This window comes from Dryobates pubescens, chromosome 25, assembly GCF_014839835.1.
Source record: "Dryobates pubescens isolate bDryPub1 chromosome 25, bDryPub1.pri, whole genome shotgun sequence".
Classification (NCBI taxonomy): domain Eukaryota; kingdom Metazoa; phylum Chordata; class Aves; order Piciformes; family Picidae; genus Dryobates; species Dryobates pubescens.
This window is the reverse complement of record NC_071636.1, coordinates 3,772,596-3,792,697: the sequence shown is the minus strand read 5'-3', so window position 1 is coordinate 3,792,697 and position 20,102 is coordinate 3,772,596. Positions and strand designations below refer to the sequence as shown.

General features: G+C 43.4%; 1 protein-coding gene across 1 annotated transcript in view; it reads right to left on the bottom strand.

Moving 5' to 3' along the window:
* The window catches only part of CCDC60 (coiled-coil domain containing 60), a 56,903-nt gene extending 42,480 nt beyond the window's left edge, over window positions 1-14,423 (bottom strand). Inside the window, exon 1 of the mRNA XM_054173278.1 lies at window positions 13,924-14,423. Coding sequence (XP_054029253.1) covers window positions 13,924-13,973 — 50 coding nt within the window. The 5' untranslated portion in view covers window positions 13,974-14,423. The remainder of the gene's footprint in view (window positions 1-13,923) is intronic.
* Between the last annotated feature and the right edge of the window lie 5,679 nt (window positions 14,424-20,102).

Genomic DNA, 20,102 nt, shown 5'->3' with positions numbered 1-20,102 from the left:
TCTAGCCACATCAAGATAGATAATATCCTAGTGCACAAATTACTGCTACAGATTCTCTTCTCTAAGAACACAGATTAATCAGAATCTCTAAACAGCCTGACAAATACAGGAGTTTTATTTGGTGTCACCCTATGTGCAATGATATACCTAAGGTCAGAATGTAACCTTCCATATGGTGTAGCTAGACAATGGGAATAATACAGCAGGATCATTACAGAATTTATCATTTGTTCATATTATGTTTTGTCTTTCAAAATTTAAACTTCCACATTTGCCTTGCACACTGTCTACTAATCTTTTGGATGTTCTAAATCATATTTTAAAAACTCAGATGAATGACTTTGTGTAATGAGAAATTTAATGACCTGTAAAATGAACAGAGTGCATCTGCCAGCCCTAAAGAAGTCATCTTTTCAGCACATGCACGTCACAATATGGGACTGACAGTTCCATTACAACTTTCAAGACAGCCACTCCTGTTGCTTCCCTAAAACAAAGATGCATTTTTGGATGCAAGTTGAAGACTAAGATTATTAAAATGCTTATGACACTACAAACAAAAGGGAAAAAAAGGTTTATAATAGTTGCTGTATAAATGCACATTCTCCCCGGGCAAACTGAAAAGACAAGGTCTGCAAACAAGAAGGAAACCAAATTCTGAACCACCACTTAATTTCTCTCAAGCATGTCTTTGTTACAGGGTCCAATTCCCTTCTGGAATACTGATCCTAACCAAACTCCTGTTTTGACAGGGACGAATGTGCCCCACACTGCAGCAGCAGAATGAATGCGCATTCACGGACTGGCTGGCACCACCTTCACCCATGATAAACATGAGACAGATGAACATGTCAAGAAAAGGATTTTAGTGGCTGTTTTATGCAAAATTACAGACTGCTTTAATGCTGATACAGAGCCCAAAACACCCCTTATAGCCATAACAAGGATCTAGCAAACAGCTCAGCATGGGGTTTGGATTTAACATACTGAATTAAAAAACACCCTTTTTTGTTACCCATTTACAATTCACACTGTGCACACATCTCCCTCATTTGTACCTAGTGTAGGCTGGATCATCAGATTAAGTTAGCTAGTATGCTGGCAAATCTTTGCCTAGGTTATCTGCAAATAAAGCCAAATGCCATTTTATCTGACTTAAAAACTAGAAAGTATTAATATTTAGCAACCACTCTACACTTCTTGTGAAAGAAGTTCCGTCCAGATTGTTAACATCTGATACATAAAGAAGAGAATAAGCCACAGCTAGACCATCAAACCCTGACTTTCCAAAGGACAGCTATTTTCAGCAGGGTTTGTGATAGCCGTGCCAGCTGCACACACAGACTGCAATACATCTGCGGCCCATTCTCCTTAAGCACCGTCTTTGTTTTGAGTTCCTATTTTGTATTCCATTAGTTTTAAGGCTGTATGTCATACTGCCATTAAATCACTGTTTGCAAGCAACAGTGTCTTCCAGCTGACCTCGGAGCAAAACAGCACAAAGACGAACATTGATACCATTTGCTGTTAAAGCCAATAGGTGCTGGAAAGCCTCCCTCCAAAAGCCTCTCTCTTACACAGCCAGCTTGCTCTGCCTTGCCAATTATTGCCATGCACTGATTCAGGTCTCACATAAATAATACAAGCTAGCAGTAACTTAGCAGAACACCTGAAAGTGAAATGCCTGAAGGAAAAAAAAAGGACAAACACAGCTTTCTTAAAGGGGAAGAATTTAGACATTTCTGATGAGCTAATGGAAATGGCAAAGCAACTATTTGGAAAAGGTTTGTTGGGTTGTCTTTTAATCTACTTTCATCTGCTTTCATTAAAAGATGAAGTAAGCTCACTGTCAGCAAGTGTGATTTCTGATGGTCAGACAGCAAACATGAACAGATCCTGTGCTGCTGAGCTTTCAGGAAATCCCAGGAAAAGAATAGGAGCTTTCATCCAGTGAACCTGGATAGGGATCACTAGGATCCTGCCAAGGTTTCATTTCTCATTTTTCATGGATTAACATCATTGTTTATAGTTCAGGCTGTTGCATAGTGACACAAGCTCTAAACAGGGTGACAAGAAACAAACCTAGCCAAACAAATAACGATTCCAAGACAGGGCAATGCTTCTGATGGGAGAATGAAATGAGCTCATTTTGCAGAGATCCACCTATGAGCTTGACCAGCAATGGCAGCATTTGTGGAGGCAGAGCATACGGGTGAAGCACCCAAGAAGCCTCCAGTGATGGTACAGCTGTCTGCACAGAGGAGTCAGCTCCCTCAACTGTAATGAGCAATTTGTCTCGCAGCTTTGATCCACTGTCAGTTTAGCTGACACTGACTCCAGGAATTAATTTCAAACATTTCAGGGTAACTTAATAAAAGGGGGAAAAAAAAAAAAAAAGGAAGCAGTATATAGTAGAGATCTGTAGATAACCTATCACCTGCTGCAGATGTTAGCAGAAAGGTTAAATGTGTTTCTCTCACAGCACAAAGGCTCTCCGTTTCTTGAAGGCGTAAATACATAACTTTAAGACAGTATGAATGAGAGAGAGCAGCACAAAGGACAATATTTTAACCATGTGCTCTAAGCTAATACTTTGTTGGTCCTACATATTTGAGAAGCTTCCTCAGAGAACAGGCTTCCTTCGTACAGCTGAACAGATCCTTTATTTGAACAATCTGCTCACTTTTGAAAATGGCTTCAGAACTGGAGGGAGATCAGTTTCCAAGTTTTTAAAACCATCACCATGAAATTGGACTAGAAAATCTTTGGGGTTTAATTATAAGACAGTTGTTACAGATTTTCTATTATTTTGTCAATGCAATACAAGCACTGTATGAAAGTCATAAATACTTCTAGCTCTGGCATAACTGGTAAACACTATATGGAGCAGTAAATCCTAGCTTTGGAAATCATTTAGGAAGGGAGTAAAATCAGTCCTACAGTTAGGCTGCTGTTACACTGCAGATGGATCAAAATCTATCTCTTTCAGCCCATTCTCTGCACAAATCTGTCATCAGCAAACTGCCAATATGGTGTGGCTTAAGGTTGTCACACTCGGCCCTTGTGAACCACCAACAGTCACACCATTCTTTGTCAGCCAGCCAACGGCCCTACCAGTACCATTAGAATTACCATTGTAGGTCTAGGAGTCACTAATGAGCAGACCTCTAGATCTTTACTATTTCTCACTCTCCCCTACTCAGGCATTTGTCTGGCATGGTTATGAAACAGAAGGGGAGCATTGCTGCTGGGATCTCAGGTATGATTTCCAGTGGGGGGTGTTTTGCACATAGGCTCCACAAGATAATATTCACTACCTGTAGTATTGTGTCTCAGCCTTTCTGACACACAGCTGGCTGGCAGACCACAGGTCAAGATGATTGGTAGCACCTCGCAGCTGGGGTCAGACAGGACCATAAATACACAAGGTACCAGTTTAGTGGTGGTGGTGGTAATTCATTCATATGTATAAGCCTTATTCTAAAACTGTCAGACGTGACAGGTTTGACTTTCTGCCATTAACTCACCAGTGAAAAAGGTAATATTTGTCTTTTATTTTTAGGCCATAGTCATGAGATAAAAGAATTTCTACTTAAAATAAGTAGCTCCCCTAACAGCAGAACAAACAATTAACTATGAGAACAATGTATATATTATCTAATAGAGCTCTAAATCTTCCTCTGTCTGAACTGGGAGCTAACAGATTCAAGGGGACCAAGCAATTGAAGAATGTCTTTGAGGGGAGAGAGAGGAATCAAATGAGACAGAGTTCAAGACACACAGTGGGACCTTGGAATCCTGGATAGATCAGGATCCTCAGTGTGGAAGACAAATGAGGTTATCTGATCACTGGAAACCACTGGTTGTACCTGCAAGAGAGAAATGAAGCACAGAGGCAAACACTATTCAAGCAAATGCATTTGAGACTGAAGTATTGCAGTCCAAGGGCTGCGCTAACTGATGAGGAATGACATGATTTCACCCTCCCAGAAGTGCCACAGGCATTAGCTCAAGGCCAAAGACACAGCAGGGTGCACTCTCAGTGACTAGTATTGGCCAGAGGCTTCAGTGGGTTCTGCAATTTTAACTGCAGCAGAAAAAAAGCATTACAAATAAAGAGACTCTAACGCTCTTAGGGTTATTTCAAACAGATGGATTGTTATCTGAAACCCAGTGTAATGCAGCTAGAGTTTACCTTTTATGAATAAGAAAAGATACTAAAAAGTAAAAAAAAAAAATCATTCTAAAAGGTAAGATTTGTAATCGATGTGGGGTGTGAATGAGCGATTACAAATGAAATACAATCACGATTCCTTTATGAAGCATCTTTTGACCCTTAAATGAAATTGTGTAGGTGTGTATGAAGTAAAATTCTAGCAGCATTTCACTTAAAGAACTGTGCCTTACTCCACAATTACTCCCCTGAGGTTGATAGACAGGCATATGAAACATATGAGTATTCCACCCACACCAATAAAGGCTGTGGAATCTGTCATTTGTACTTGCATAGATTGGCAGAGAGGACACAAAATTTCGATCAGTAAGTCATTGAGGAATTAAGTTAGAACTTCCCTCTTAATACTATTAATACTACAGCAGTCCAGGCTGAAAACTGTCACAGCTTAGTTTTCACAACACAAACTCATTTTTCCAAATTAAAAGAATCCAAACATTTTAGATACCAACTCCCTCCCCCACCCCACTCCCCCCATGCCCTGCTTTCAAGCTCTTCATGTAAAGTCTGGCAGTTATATAGCTGCCTAATTAACTTGGCTATTCTCCCCCCCAAAATACTTTGTATCTTAGCTCTCCTGTGCAAACAGCATAACGTTAATTTAATGGCAAGGTCACATTATACTACAAGGAATGCAGCAACCTTCCATTATGTCTTCCCTCTCCCTGCTTACAGCCCTCCCCCCATTGCTGTTGTGCATTCAGTGTTTTTTCTATAGGCATTTCATGAATAATGAAAACCTGCTCTAGCCATGGAAAGTGCTGCCTTCCGCTGCTTGCAATTTAAGACACATCATTCTGGTCTCAAGGAAAGCAAAACCCTACCAATCTGATTCTACACAAATGTTTTTCCCTTCTGCACATCAAACTTAAGCTTTCATTATTACGCTTTTTGCCCCTCAGTGCTGAATGCTTTCATTCACTTTGCCTATTTAAGAACAGGTTTCAAAGTTCTTGCATTCAGATCAACCTACCCTGCAATTGTTATTTTCTGTATGAGAAGGAAGATTCCACACAGTGTTTAGAGAATTAAGGCAGCCTGCTGGCTAAATTTCAGCTTGCTTAAATTGCTCTCTGCTCACTGAAGTTCAGGTCTTTTTCAATGGATTCATTAGCTGTCATCACTTTCTGTCCTGAGCTCGCAGGTAGTATTGCTCTGTTCTGTTGACCACAGTTAACTAGGGACGAGTAACATGACCTCTACATTCAGTCTGCAAAGTTCTTTTGACATCATTGGGAGTAAAACTAATCTATAAATATATTACCCTTCCTAGAAACAAGCACAACCCAACCTATCTACAGATCTACTCCTGCATTTCTACATCAATTCTGATAATTTCCCCCCCCCCCCCCCCCCAATGTTCATGCTGCCCTGTTCCCCTAATTAAGTATCTACTGCTTCCTACTAGTGATCACATTCACTGAGAGGTTCCTAAGTCACATAACACAGAAGAGCTTGGCTTTCCCACCTGAAACATTTTCTTACATTTCTGCATACATTATCTTCATTGAACATGACACTAGAGAAATCCACCAGTGTCTGCTAAGATCAGCATTAACATTCCTCTTTGCTGTCAGAGTGATACAACACGAACCAGAAATTCATCTATGAATTAGTAGGAGTGTTAACCTTGCTGTCCAGCACAAGTTCTAAACTGATCATACTCATAACAAGCATTTATTTCTTACACAGCACTTTGAGTCAAACATCAACATGGTGAGGTTTTTTCCTCATTCTCTCTCCAAAGGAGCCATCTGACAAAACACTTTCTGTTATGAAAACTCATTTAGCTGCCACACTGCAGCCAGGGGAACACCAGGTTTTTCAAATACAAAGAAGAGTCTATTTCATTGTGTAAACCTGCAGAGTATTTGTATGCATGATTTAAGAGAAGCAAACATGAAACCTGTTAAAAATGTAATATTTTGAATATTCACTGTAAAGTGCAACCTTTGTAAGGCAGTCCTGCCCCAGGCACGATACTGCAGATTGATTCCCAAAGCTAGGTGAGCAGTGCAATTCTCTGCAGTGCCAGCTTGAGCTGTAATCACAGAAGTGTAACACACCATGACTGTACCAGCAGTCTGACATTTGGCAAGTTTACTAAACTCTTAATAACAATGCATTATTACATTTGATATGCTTCCCTTCATTCATTATGGAACCAGCCTTTCAGAACAGAAATTGAACTTTCAAAATTGATTGGACTGTTTTGAACCTCATAGCAGGAAGATTGTGTGGACCTTACTGGTTAGCTGCTGTTCTGGAGATCTGTCAAACTAATTCAGCAATCATTTTTATAGAACATAACATTTTCATGTAGTTAGGCTCAGGTCAGGAGTACCACCTGACATTTAATATTCATCTTAGAAAGTAAAACTAACACTGAACCAAGTTAAGAAAGTCAGATCTTAAAAACACAGTTCTGTGAACACCTGCCCTATCTCTAGCCTCATTTACATCACTATTTTTATTTCACACTCTAAAAGACAAAGCAAGAATGCCTGCAGGAAAAACCAAGAGCTCAGGATCAGAAAGTTCCTCATTTAAATGCCAGGTTTATACTTTGCATAGGCAATTAGCTAGGACAATTCACTTTTCTAAGCGACTTTCTCCAAAGGTACAAGAAAGGTAATCATTGTCAGTTTCACAGGCCATGAAGAAAAACACTTCAAAACTGAGTACATGAATGCTTAAATGTTAGGGCTAACAGTAATAAACCCAGCTACTGCAGCCCTGCTGCTCTTCCAATATAACCAAGTATTTCAGCAGACACTACAGTGAGAGAGTAGATCTAAGAAAATAATAAAAAAATGAACTTTAGAATTTCTGCATCAACAACAGCTTCACTATACCTGCTAAATAACCTCACATACTTGGTTGGCAGTGCCAGTTTCCTCTTAGAATTGCTGCAGGATGATGTAATATTTCCCTATTTTGACCACAGACAGGTGCAAGTATGAATTTGAGTTCATCAGTAGTGGTGCAACTGACATTTTTCAAATGTTTTGTAAGGACTCTTTAAAATTAAACCCAAGTTAAAGGAAACATATTTATGGTTCAGGCTAACACAGGGGACTGAACTTCATTAATAAAACTAACAGAAGCCAGTGTACAGTCTAACAGCCTAATTTGATGTAACATCTGTTGAAGGAGGCAGATAACTATCTGCTGTTGCAGTTTAGGCATATATCCAAATTTAATAAAATATGTCTAAAATTGAACTTTCCCTCTTGCATATTTGCTCTGTTCTGGTTCTGTGATGACAGCATTATCTATCACCTCACTTCACAGCTCCTGTTTATCTTTCATTCCTCTCCTCCTTTTAGTGCCACTTTCACGTAGCCAGACTGCTCCAGACCACCAGTTCAGTCACCTGAAGCTATACCCTGTGCTGCTATTTCATAGCCAAATTATCCACAGTCTGCTTAGTCACCACTTTCCAATCTGCCCCCAAACCTTATGCATTCAGGCTTACTAACGTTTAATAATGTGTTCATAAAAGCGGCAATATAATGGTACATAATCATTACATTGCAAATGTCTGATGGGTCAGGGCCTCCTTGGGTGGGTGACAAGAAAGCCACCTATATAAAAGAGAGATGCCATGAGGCTGTTTCTGAACATGCTCTGAGTTTGTCTTTGGGTACAAGAAATGCATCTTTTCCTATTTTTTTAAAAAGGAGAAGTGCAGTGTGTTGCTTGGACTTTAACTTCATTAAAGGCTATAGAAGACAAGGCAATTAAAAAACCCAACATGGGAGCAACTCATTCTATTTACTGGAAATCACCATTATCCCTAAGATAGATATAACCAGAGATTCCCCTGCTTGCTGCTAGTGCTGACCCTGGTGAAAGCTGCAAGTGTGCCTCAGCTTTCATCATGGTAAGTGATGCAAAGATGCCCCCTCAGAGAGTTAATGTGCTAAATTCTGTCCTGCCTGATGATCACTATGCTGAGAGCTTGCACACCAAGTTAGTGACCGAGGTTATGAAGCTTGTAGGAAAAGTCATCAGTGTAACACCCCCAGTTAGTTCCACCCCACACAGAGAGCAGAATGGCTATTTCCCTGTATGGTCACTCCAGAAAGAAGGAAAAACCAAACACCTTACAACTTCCATCTGGTTAACAGCAAAAAAACCTGAAACAAGCAACCCAACCCAATAGATACTCCCAAACACCCTTTTACCTATTAAAACAGGAGAAGGAAACTGGAGAATGTTAGCCAAAGAAAAACTATCTGTTAATTAGGTACAGGAAATCTCCATGGAAACCTGTCAGACATACCTGCATTCCCAGGTGTGGTGGCCTTTCAAAAGAAGGCATCACACACTGCTGACAAAGTCTTTCAGACATTCCTTAGCACGCACCCAGGCAGGTCGCAGAGACACAGGACGATGCACCCTTTCATTTCCATAATGAGCAGTGGAATCTGTCTCACAGTGTGACACTGAACTCTGATATGGTGATCACTGTGTCACTGTGCTTGCACCTGCATCTCTTGTGTTACATGAACTGCATTTAACATCACTAATACGTTTTGGCAATAGCAAGGGGATAACTATGGTCAATTGATAAAGAGCAGGTTACCAGCTACTAATTTTTCTTGCACAATCAGTTTGTTGCTCCTCTGTCCTGGAGCATTTCTAGCATGTAGGCTTATGGCCAGCTGCCAATAGTTGTGACTTTAGAAAACAAGAAAAATAAGAAGGAAGTAATTTTTTGACAATTGAAGTTTCTCACTTTAAGTGTATTGCACTCAGGAAATGTATTTTGTTCACAATCTGCAAGAGATAACCAAGATAATGCAAGCCATGACACAATCTGTATAGTTATTGAATAGAAGGGTAAAGGCAACATGGGCTTTGCAGATGTTTTTAGTTTTCAACCCAGTTTTCATATGGGGTCATGCACTGTGATCACAGCTTAAAGAAAAGAAAAAATGTTGTGCTTTGTATCTTAGCTCCCAGTATTCCATCAGAAATGCACAAAGACAAACAAGATAAATTTGGATCACTGGGAAGGCTGAAAGCATGACTCTCACTGCTACAATCTCTTCTGCACCCCTCCTCTTTCTGTCCCTCTTCACGTTTCTGTCCAGAACACCAGCCGGTATAAACACTAATTCCTGAGCTGAGAGACTGTCATGACATGAAATGCCTGGCAAAGTAGTACAGGCAGGAAAAAAAAACCCAACCAACCTCAAATTAAATATGAGTTAATCCTTGCAAACAAAGCATATGTCCCAGATCCTACTTCCATGCAGCCAGTATGTGTTTTTTAATGGTTAAAGAGATACTCAAGTGTTTAGCAACAAAGACTGGGAGACTGGCTCTAGCAAGCAGCAGAAAGATGTGGGAGAGTCAGTTTCACCAGACAACCATCTACCAAAATACTCCAATAGACACTTGTGTCTGAACATCTCCCTCATTGCTTTGGCACTTCTGAATGCCAGTCCAGTGATAACTCACTCTTCTGTTTTATCTTATGTAATTTATATAGGAAAATGTACTCCAGAAAGTATATTGTAGCTTTTCACTTCCAAAGCCAGCTGAGGAGTTAAAGAGCTATTGTGCTACCCTCTTTCTCACTCACATTTTGTTGGAAAGTCACATTCTTCAAATAGGAGGTCTCAAGTGTTTCTGAAGCTTCTTCTAAACCCATAATGAAGCTGTTTATTTTTGTCCAAAAAAAAAAAAAAAATTGCTCAGGAATAGCTCTTCTTAGCTGCAGGTGTGAGACTGGGGCCGATCAATGGACAATATCAGTTAATCAATTTGGAAAGCATTACAAATGTCACCACTCCTGTGCGGTCTGGCCTAGCCAGGTCCTCCATTTTGGAGATACTAGGAAGACAACCCACCACCAATATTAGTCTGAGAAGAGCAGGAAAACAAGGAATTATGACTGACCTTCACATCAAACAACTGGCAGGAAAATAAAGTTATTTGCATTTTAAAGTCTGTCTTGAAATACATGGGTTTAGTCGTCTTCTGGAAGGTGAGGATTCGAATTGGAAACCTTGACAGATCTTTAACTGCAGCAATAACAAATAACATCAGTGTCATTTCTCTTGAAAGAAATTGCTCTGCTTTCTTCTCTGGTTTCCAGCTTAAAACCTTTCATTGCTGATGCTGTTGTCAATCTTATCTAGTGACCCACTTACCCACAGCAGAGAATTACAGAACAGAATTTTGTGACCAGTACAAAGCAGGCTTTAACACTAATAATACTCAAGATTTTTTGTACTTGAAGTGTTTTAAGGCTTGCTCAGAAAGGCCATCTTTCTTTCATATCAACAAGCTATCTCAGAGGTTTTACAAATGAATTTGTCATAGCAATTAAGGGAAAGAAGCCATATAAACATGATAGAAGGTGACTAACATCACCATGCAGTGTTACATTAAGGAATAAGAGAGAGACCTTTAACACACGGCTCTGCACACTTAGGAAATCAAAAATACTGTCTGGGTAGCTACATTCTTTGACTTTCAATGAAATGGTGCTGTCTGCAACACGCACCTGACCTTTGAGAGAGGGGAAAAAAAGCCTCAGACCGAATAAAGTAACTTCCAAGACTGTAATGGAATCTTGAAGGGCTCAGTCTCATGGTATGAGTATGGAGTGGTATTAACACAGCACAGAACAAGGAAATCCTACAGGGAGTCTCCTCTCTCAGCCCCCTTTTGCAAAGGCAAGAACCTCAAATCCCTTGGGAAGATGCTTGGTGTGGCTGCTGTGGTTAAAATACATGGCTCATTCGACTTCTCAGGATTCTTCTCGTAAAGCCACTGGCAGGGAGCAGGTAGCACACACAGAAAGCCACCACACAGAGCACATCTGAAAACACTGCGACACTGCTGGGGATAGAAGTTGGGATAACTGGCACTCTAAAGTCACACAAAGGCTCACAAAATCCACACTGCTGTGAAAGCTGGCCACTCAGTTATGCTTGGATAATACCATATGGGATGGGTAAAACCCTAGTCCTTGTTGGGGGTGGGTTTGTGGGGTTTGCAGGGAGGGGCTGCTGTTTGGTGGAGGTTTTTTTCACCACAAATGCTACACCTTCCTGAGTTTTCCCCATCCCTCCCCAGTACTGCTAGTAGTTTGAATGGGGGTTATTTTGTCCCTGGCTTTTGTAGCAGAATGCAATTCTTCCGTTACATTGGCCCAGCTTTACTTAGTGTTACCCTGTTAAGACAGAGACCTACATTCTCTGTGTGACCACAAAGCAGCAGTTCCAGTGCAACAGTGACAACAGTCCAGCATCAGCTCTGTGTTTTCAGAAGTCAAGTTTACTTGCTACAAAAAAGCATCCCTGAACACAAGCTTTTCTGAACTCATCTGCTGCCATCAAGTACACAAAAAAAGCATCCTAAAGGTACAATTATTACACAGAATATGCTATGCCCATATAATTTTGTATAACCATTCCAGCATACTTACTCACATATTTTTTAACTCTTAAAATCAGGTGGTGTTAATAATACCAGTTTAGAAAGTAGCATTATTCTGGCAGATATTTGTATACTTGAGTCCTGTTGTCTTCACAGGGTTTTTGTCATCTTGTTGTTGACACATTTTACTGTCATTCATCATTACAAATCATCAGCTGAAGTAAATACTAACTCAGAAAGCACAAATGAGTGCAAATGCATTAATCAGGGATCATGGGGTTTACTACCAGGGATGTTATATTCTCTGACACCTATAATTAGACATAGCCAGTATTGACAGTCTTTCGGTTATTCAAAATACTATGGGGCCTGCTAAGTGTGGGTGGGAATGGGGTAAATGAAAAAAGCAAAAATACAGGTGATACAAAGTATTTTTAGAATTAGGCTATAGAAATACATTCCTGTTGTAGTATCTCTGAACAACACAAAGATTTCTGCAGAGCAAGCTGGCAGCTTAAATAGCGAGAGCTGGTGCAAGAGCAGCACCAATTCCCTGGGCTTCCTGCAGTTTGTGAGAAAGGAGGGAAGCAGAGGACAGGTCAGGCTTGTTGCCAGAAATCATAGCTTTTTTTTTTTTAGCTCTTCAATTTAGCAACCATTACCTTTTAGGAGAAGCTAAAAACCTGGTTAGTCTGAGATTTTTGTAACTATGCAGTGCTTTCAGACACACAAAGGAACTGCAAGTGTGACTACATCCCCTCTGCTTGCTTCAGGAATCTAAAGTATAAGCCACAACCACACATTGTGTGGCCTACATAGAGTTTATCTTCTGTGTAAGTTGTATATTTTCAATTTGGTCAGGTTAAGAAGCTGACATGATTTTTCACCGTTAAAGCAACCACCACCACAAATAAACCAGCACTTTCAGGATTGCCACAATGTTAAAGAGCATATCTGCAGCTGAAAAAATATTTAAAGCAACTTCTAATATTCAGAAGGAAAGCTGGTTTAGAAGTTATGCTAGCAGCACTTACTGGACATTGCCCAATTTACAGGAACAAGCCTTTGAATGAAGACAGTGAGCAAGATACTACTTCAAGTAGTATGTACACATGAAGTGAATGCCTCCACCCCTTGACTAGAGCTTAAAACACTTGATGTAAAACTATGAGCTCTGAATGCAACACACAATCAGAGCAGAAAATTCAGTAGTGGGTGGACAGAATCTTTTCTGCCTACCCTGAATGATAACCACACTTGCTTCTGCTGCAGCTGTCAGGGACTACCCCTTGGGCACTCCATTAGAAAGCTCACAGCAAAGTGTAGGCTCAAAGTCACACAGACGGATACAGATAGGCTGGAGACTTTGCTCTGCCTCCAGGAGGGAAGCTGCTCTCTGCACCAAATGGCACACAAACCCCAGAGAGCTTCAGATCTTCTTGTGGGAGCCAACAGCATTGAGGAAAAGAAAACAAATGGCAGAATACTGAGGGCTCATCTCAGGCACTGCTGTCAGAGCTCTTGACTCTGTGATTGAAGACTGACTTAAAAGTGACTTTAAACAGTTCAAAAATTAAAAGCAAATTGAGACAGTTCAAGACCCACAAAGTTAGTAGTATGCAGTGCTTAGGGAAACCAGGAAATAATAGCCACACAAAATCACACAGACACTCCTGGCTAGTCCCCTTATATCTTCCTGAAGCCAAATACAGGTGCAAAGTAAAAGAAAAAATAATTAATCCACTACCTTCAAAGCCATCCCTACTTATGTGAGTTGTATTACAAACACTTTACTTTCTATACAATTCTTGTGCTCAACATTTGAGCTTTTTACCCACCCCCTTAACTGCCACCATTACTCATTCCTGCTTTCTAGCTCATCTTTTCCCCTCCTTCTATTTTGAAGACTTGTTACTTTTCCCGGAGTATTCTCCCTTAAGCACATTCTCATTATCTCATGTTTTCCTTTCCATTCATTAGCCTGCTATTGTCTCTGCTCCATTTAGCACTCTCACTGAGAGCATTAAAGATCCGTTTCAACAGCCAGCTCCCAAATCACAATATACACAGCAAAGCAGTGCTGCTTTAATAACAAACACTCTGTGCAATCATCAAACGCTCTACATCAGATTGTGACTATTCACAGGAAGGCATGGAATATTGTTTCAAACATCTCTTTAAACAGGAATAATGATTTCTTTCCTGGGGAACAGGGGCTTGTGGTTTACCTAGAAGAAAAGCCTCCTTGCTTGAGCTATTTAAAGCAGAACCAGGAAAGCCAGGCCTACCTCTGTGAGCTGCCCCAGAGCGTAGAGGGTGAGTTTCCTCGGGTCTGCATAGAGAACCTCACCAAGCTCCTGGTAAGGCTTCCCAGAGGGGGTGAAGTGTCCCTGAGTGAGTTGCTTTTGCCTCCTACGGTAGTCTTTCCAGAACTCTTGTTCTCTTGGAGGTCCACTGCTTCTGTAAATGGTTCTGGTTCTGGCCAAGACCTTTCCGTCCTTCTGAGCAGAGTCAGGCAAAGCCTCAATGCGTACAAAATGTCGAGGATTCAACGCTCTGGTGGCTCCCTGCAGCTTCATTTTGCTGGCCTTGGGTGGATCTGACACCACAGATGCCTTGGGTTTCTTGTTCCTATCTGCATTTGCCTCACCTCTGCTGCTTTTAGCTGCACCTGGTGCTGGCATCGTTCTGGAGTGGCAATCTTGGTGGCTGTACTCCCCAGGTTATTAAAAGCTCTATTTCCCCAGTCACTAAAGCAGGCACCTGCTGCCCAAACTCTGAAACAAGCCGTGTCGATTTCCTAAAGGGTCGCCCAGCAGAAGACCCGGCTGCCACCTACCACCACATGAAGCCTCATTCCCCTTAGCGGCCCTTCACACAACAGAACTAAATCCTGAAGGGGCCGGGACACGTCAAACCTAAGCAGTCCCCTGGGAAACACCCGGAGCGCTTCCCTCTGAAGGGCGAATGTCCCTGACACCTATTTTTAACTGCAGCACAACCTCCCCTGCCCGCATTCCTCACTCACGGGCCTGCCAACGCCCAAACTCTGGGGACCAGCCTCAGCTCCCCCCGCGTCGTTCCTCCACTCCCGACCCCCTCCCCGCTCAGTGCCTCAGGGGACGGCGCCTTCCCGCCCAGCGCCGCGCGACCCTGACCCGGTCGACCCGGTCGGCCCAGCGCGGCCGCGCGTCCCCTGCGTTGCCAGGGAACCCTCGCGCCTGCGCAGGGACAGGCGTGCGCGAGCACGAGGCGCCGGGAACGCGCGGCAGGCGGCTCCGGGGCGGTAGTTGCAGTCCTGGGCTTTATGGAATCGTTTCGGTTGGAAAAGCGCGTTAAGATCATCGAGTCCCACCGTTATCTAACCCTGCCAAAAGTCTGGTGCTAAAACATGACGCTCAGCGTCCCTGCTTCTTGCAAACACCGCCGGGGATGGGAATTCAGCCACCTCCCCGGGGAGCCTGTTCTGGTGGCTGGGAACCTTTCCAGTGCGGAGGTTTCCTCTAACGTGCAACCTAAACCTCCTCTGGTCCAACTTGAGGCCGTTTCCTCTCGTCCTGTCAGTTGCTACCAGGGAGAAGAGACCGACCCCCACCTCACTCCAACCTCCTTTCAGGGAGCTGTAGAGAGCAGTGAGGTCTCCCCTCAGCCTCTTTTTTTTTCCCTCGTGGCCAAGGGAAGTCAAAGCAACAAATGACATATTTTGCCTTTCAATAAACAAAACCTTAAAACGTCCTAGAATTGTGGGAAGATGGGTGGTTAAAGCACTGGGAAGCAGGAGACCTGAATGTCAATGCAACAGTGAAGGTTAACATTCATCAGTATTACAATTAACTACCTATAGCCCTTGGCTTCTCCCCTTGCAGGGCAGCTCGGGGTGCATGCCGAACAACCCCAGCCCCCTGGCACATGAGGGCCTCAGGCAGATGCTGCTCAGCCCCGGAGAAAACCCATCAAATCTCACTCCTCCTACGATCGTTTTCAGTAAAAGCCTTTCAAACTTCACTCAAACCTTGTCAAACAAGCAGTAACTGATGGCAAATGAGAACTTGAGATGAATTTAATACTGTATCTATTCAGACCTAAAGTACATGGACGATCAGCAGCAATAGCACATTATTTGAGGTATATGATTTCCAGCAGATTGGGTTTTTAGCCTGTCAAGATCACTCCAATCATTTGAATCCTGTGAGCTCTCTAAAGGGACGGGGTATCTGGAAACACCTCCTTCTTCCTTCCTCCCCCTCTTTCCTATCAACCCTGAAAAAAGTCACCTTTGCTATTATTTCCTTGCATTTTTATCTGTCCAACACTTCTTTACAATTACAGCTTTTGATTTAGAATGAGGTGACCAAGCGTGAGAAGGCAGAAACACAGAGCAGTAGCATGAGGAGGCCTGTGGGGCTGCATAGCCCCAAAGCTTCAGGAGGACATGGGGCACATTTGCACCTGGGAAGGTTCCCCCACCCCACCTCATTTTCCTCCTCAGCTTTATATCTTCTACCAGCTGAATTGCTCCTCAAAACTCCGTGTCTTGCACTGCTTTGTTTCTCAGGAGAAACTTCCTACCCATGCAGTTGTCTGTGCCAGAGCTGCTTGCACACAGATGTGCTCAATAGTGGAGCTGGAAAGGCAATTTTTTTTCACCTTAATCATGGATGTTTCCAGCTGAAAAGAAATATTCCTGCACCCAGTGTTTGAGATAGCCACAAGAAATATCACAATTTAGTAATGATGACCCTGCTTTTGTTGTGCCTGGGTGTATGAGCCTGTTTCCAACCAAAACATTTAGAAGAGAACCAGTTTCAGAGACTTCCCAAATACAAATGGTGACATCTCATTTAGCACAAGGGTTTCAGCTCCAGGGACTTAAGGGAAATATCTGCTAGACAATCTCCAGGTGTAAAATATCAAAGTGGCATTTTGAAGCTGCTTTCATGCCTAAAAATGTGCTCCTGGAGCCACAGCTTTTGCATCAGAAAATGGTGCTTGATTGGTTTTGCTGATGGGTTTGCACCTGAAGAATCATCAGCTCGACCTTTAGCTGCAGCAGGTTGAGACCTGCCAGGAGCTCCAGGTCCTAGAAGGGAGGCTCTCAGATGAGGTATGTCACCCTCAGCACCCTCTCATAATTTACCTTTAGTCAGTCCAGATGCTGCAATGTGATGATGAGGACAGGGGGGGCATGTGAGAGCTGCCCCACACCCTGCAGCCTTTAATGATGTAATGCTTTGGAGCTGTGCCCGAAACACATTCTGCTTCCATGGTGGATCCATTTTTTAATGGCCTTGAATTAACCAAAGTGTTATTCGGCTTTGTCAAGATGCTCAGGGGCTAGTCGGGCTGGGAAGGTCCCAGGGGGGACACCCCATCTCTCCTGGTATCCCCACCCAGATTCTTGCACCCAGCTTCTCCATCCCACTGGCATGGGTACCTGCACCCCATGGGCAGCATGGGGCAAGGTCTTTACAATGAGAGTGGTAACACATTGGAACAGGTTGCCCAGGGATGTGGTTGAGGTCCCATCCCAGGAGACATTCAAGATCAGACTCAGTGTGGCCCTGGGCAGCCTGATCTAGTTGAGGGTGTCCCTGCTGACTGCAGGGCAATCGGACAAGATGCAATCTGTGAATCTTTTCACCCTGGCTGTTTTTCACAAGCACATCACACATTTTTCCAGGCTGTTTGCAATTTGTTTTCCCCAAAGCTTGTCACTGAGAACCCATCCTGCAAACTCCTTCCTAGCAAGAAGTTCCTCCTGGAGCCCTGAGTGCAGAGAGAAGCAAGCCTGGCTCCTTAGTGCCATTTCCATTCCCACCAAGACAGAAGTGGATGGTGTATTATTCAGAAACAAACAAAAAAAGATGGTTCTATGGGCTTCAAGTTTTGGAGACACATAAACACCTCTTCCTCTCACAGCCCTCAGAGGCTCCCAGGTTAAGTTCGTATGGTGACCAGCTCCAGCCACCCAGCCAAGCCAGGTGGGTTGTCCCATCTCTACCCCTTCCTCAGCTTCATTGCTCCTCCAGCCTGCTCATTGTCTAGTCCCATTTTCAAGCAATACTCCAGGAATGACAAGCATGCATTTGTTTCTTTTCTCCTTCTGTGTCATTTCTCCATCCAGCTTACAATTTTTGGTGGCAATTTAACAGCTTCTACAAATTGCATTCCTATCTTTTTCTTGCTTATTGTTAGAGAGGAGAAAGTCCCATTTTTTACTGTGATCCTTCAGGTTTCTGCTGTCACTGTATTTAAGACTTTTTTTTTTTTTTTTTTGTCCTTAGCTTTTATTTTCTTATCCCTCAAGGGCAGCCTTGGAAATTCAAAGCTGTTCCCTGACTATCAGCGGATCTGGTATTCTCTTTTGGCAGTTCTGCAGTGACTGGCTCTCTTCTTTCTGTCCTTCCACCTAAATGACACCCTTTTCTCAATAAATTACCCTTTGTCTTTCAAAGCAACGTTTCCATTTGTGACAGTTTGGATGTATAGTAGTTGCATCCCAGCGGATACCTTCAGGAGCGTTGGCTAACAGGCCAATACAAACTCAGTGGTGCAGAAAATAAAGAGATTTACGTATTCCAGGCTTTATTTCCCCCTCCCAACAACTGGGCCGTGCTCTGAATTTTCAAAGTTGGAGTTTAAAGGGGCAGTTTCCTGTCAGCACTTCTCCTGGAATGGAGGGATGGCTGAACCCATGGCAGAATGTCCTTTTCTCTGCATAATTTCCCTTGGGGGGGTCCCTGCAAAATGCCCTGGGGCAGACAAGCCCACCCATCCCTGCCCCCTGGCACAGGGATTTGTGGCCCTGGCCAGCTGACCACAATGCATAAAGCTCCAAAGCCTGCTGAAAGAACAAATCCAGCACTACCAGCAGCACATGCCCAATTCTTCTGCCCCATTTTGGGTATTCAGCAATGTTCATCCATTGCAGGTGTGGAGCAGCAGGGAGATGAGCAGCACCTTGAGCAATAGGTGCAAGGGGATGGGAAATGGAAATACCACCTCTAGTGACACCCCTGGGCATGCCACATGTTCCCTAAACACATGTAAGTGGCCTGGGAAGGTTTCCCCCCCACACACATATGGCAGTAAACACCTGAGCACACTGAGTTGCTTTGAGCATTTGCAGATCCTTGCACAGCTAGAAGGCAGCTGTGCTGCCAGGAATAAGGGAATCTGTTGCATTGTATTTTGCAGCTTTTTCCACAGCTCATGGTGGAAATGTGCCTGAAAAACAGCCAACCAACAACAGCCCTGGTTGCTGCAGAGGAAATGTTGATTTTTCAAACATTTCCTAGCAATAACAACAGTGATCAATTGCTCTTCTCATGGTGTCACTAATGGAGGATAAATGTGCAGCATGCCTGAAGCAGAAGCTTTGGGATGTCCCCAAGCTCCGTGTGGGCAGGGAGGGCTACTGGGGACCAGGGACTCCCCCAGGAGCCCTCCCTGCCCACAGGGACACACATGAATCCAGTGTTGCTGGAGAGGGTTTGCAGCAAATGAGGCTTGAGGAGGTTGAATGCTTGTGCTCCACACCCACCAGATGAGGATGGAGACATCCAGCCTGGGGCTGACATCAAGACCATCCTTTCCAACTCTTGCAAGCTGCCCAAAAGCAACAGGCTGGACGTTATTGTAGATGTTGTCAAGAACCAGACCTTGGCGTTAGCAGCTTGGGACTTTCCTCTCACAGCCCTGCACCTTCTGTCTCCTTTCCAAACACCAGACAGGCCAAACATTATTTTACAGTCCCAGCATCTGGCACACAGCTCTGGGCAAGCCTCTCAGCCTGTCACTGGTGAGATAAATGAGTTCGTTTCAGTGGCCGACTTCATAAAAATATATGAAAAGTAGTTAACAAAAGGGTATTTCACAAAGCTGGGAATGCAAATGCAACCTCTGAGATAACTAATTAACTGAAGCAGCCATAAAAAGGGGAAGCAGCTTCCCATCTGTGGAAATAGATGTCATTTCATAGAGACTCTAATTAGTTATGCCCAGTCCTGCAGCCGTCTCGTTGGTGCACGCAGGCTGCCTCCTGCTCTGCAGCTCCAGGGGCTTTCGAAGTAAAGAGGAGGAAAGCCAAGCTGGGGAAGAGCTGCTTCATCTTGCAAAAGTCCCCTAGAAGAGTTGTGATTTCAACTGGTACTGAAGCAGCAAACAAAGGCAAGGTTGTTTCATAGAGCTGGCTGTGCAATACCATCTGGCATAGAGCAACAGCAGCACTTGGCCCTGACTGCACGGCAAGGTCTGTCCCAGCAACAGTTCTGTGCTGGCCCTGGGGAGATCTGCACTCATCCATCTCCTCCAGGCCCAAAGGGACCCACAGGGAAGGTTTGCTGGGGTCTATGATTCAGCAGTGTTAGTCCTGGGGGGTTTTGGGTTCTTCCCAGCATTGCTGCCACATCCCAGGGGTTTTTGTGTGGTTTGGGTATTCACAGTGTGCTCAAAGGGAGTTCTTGGG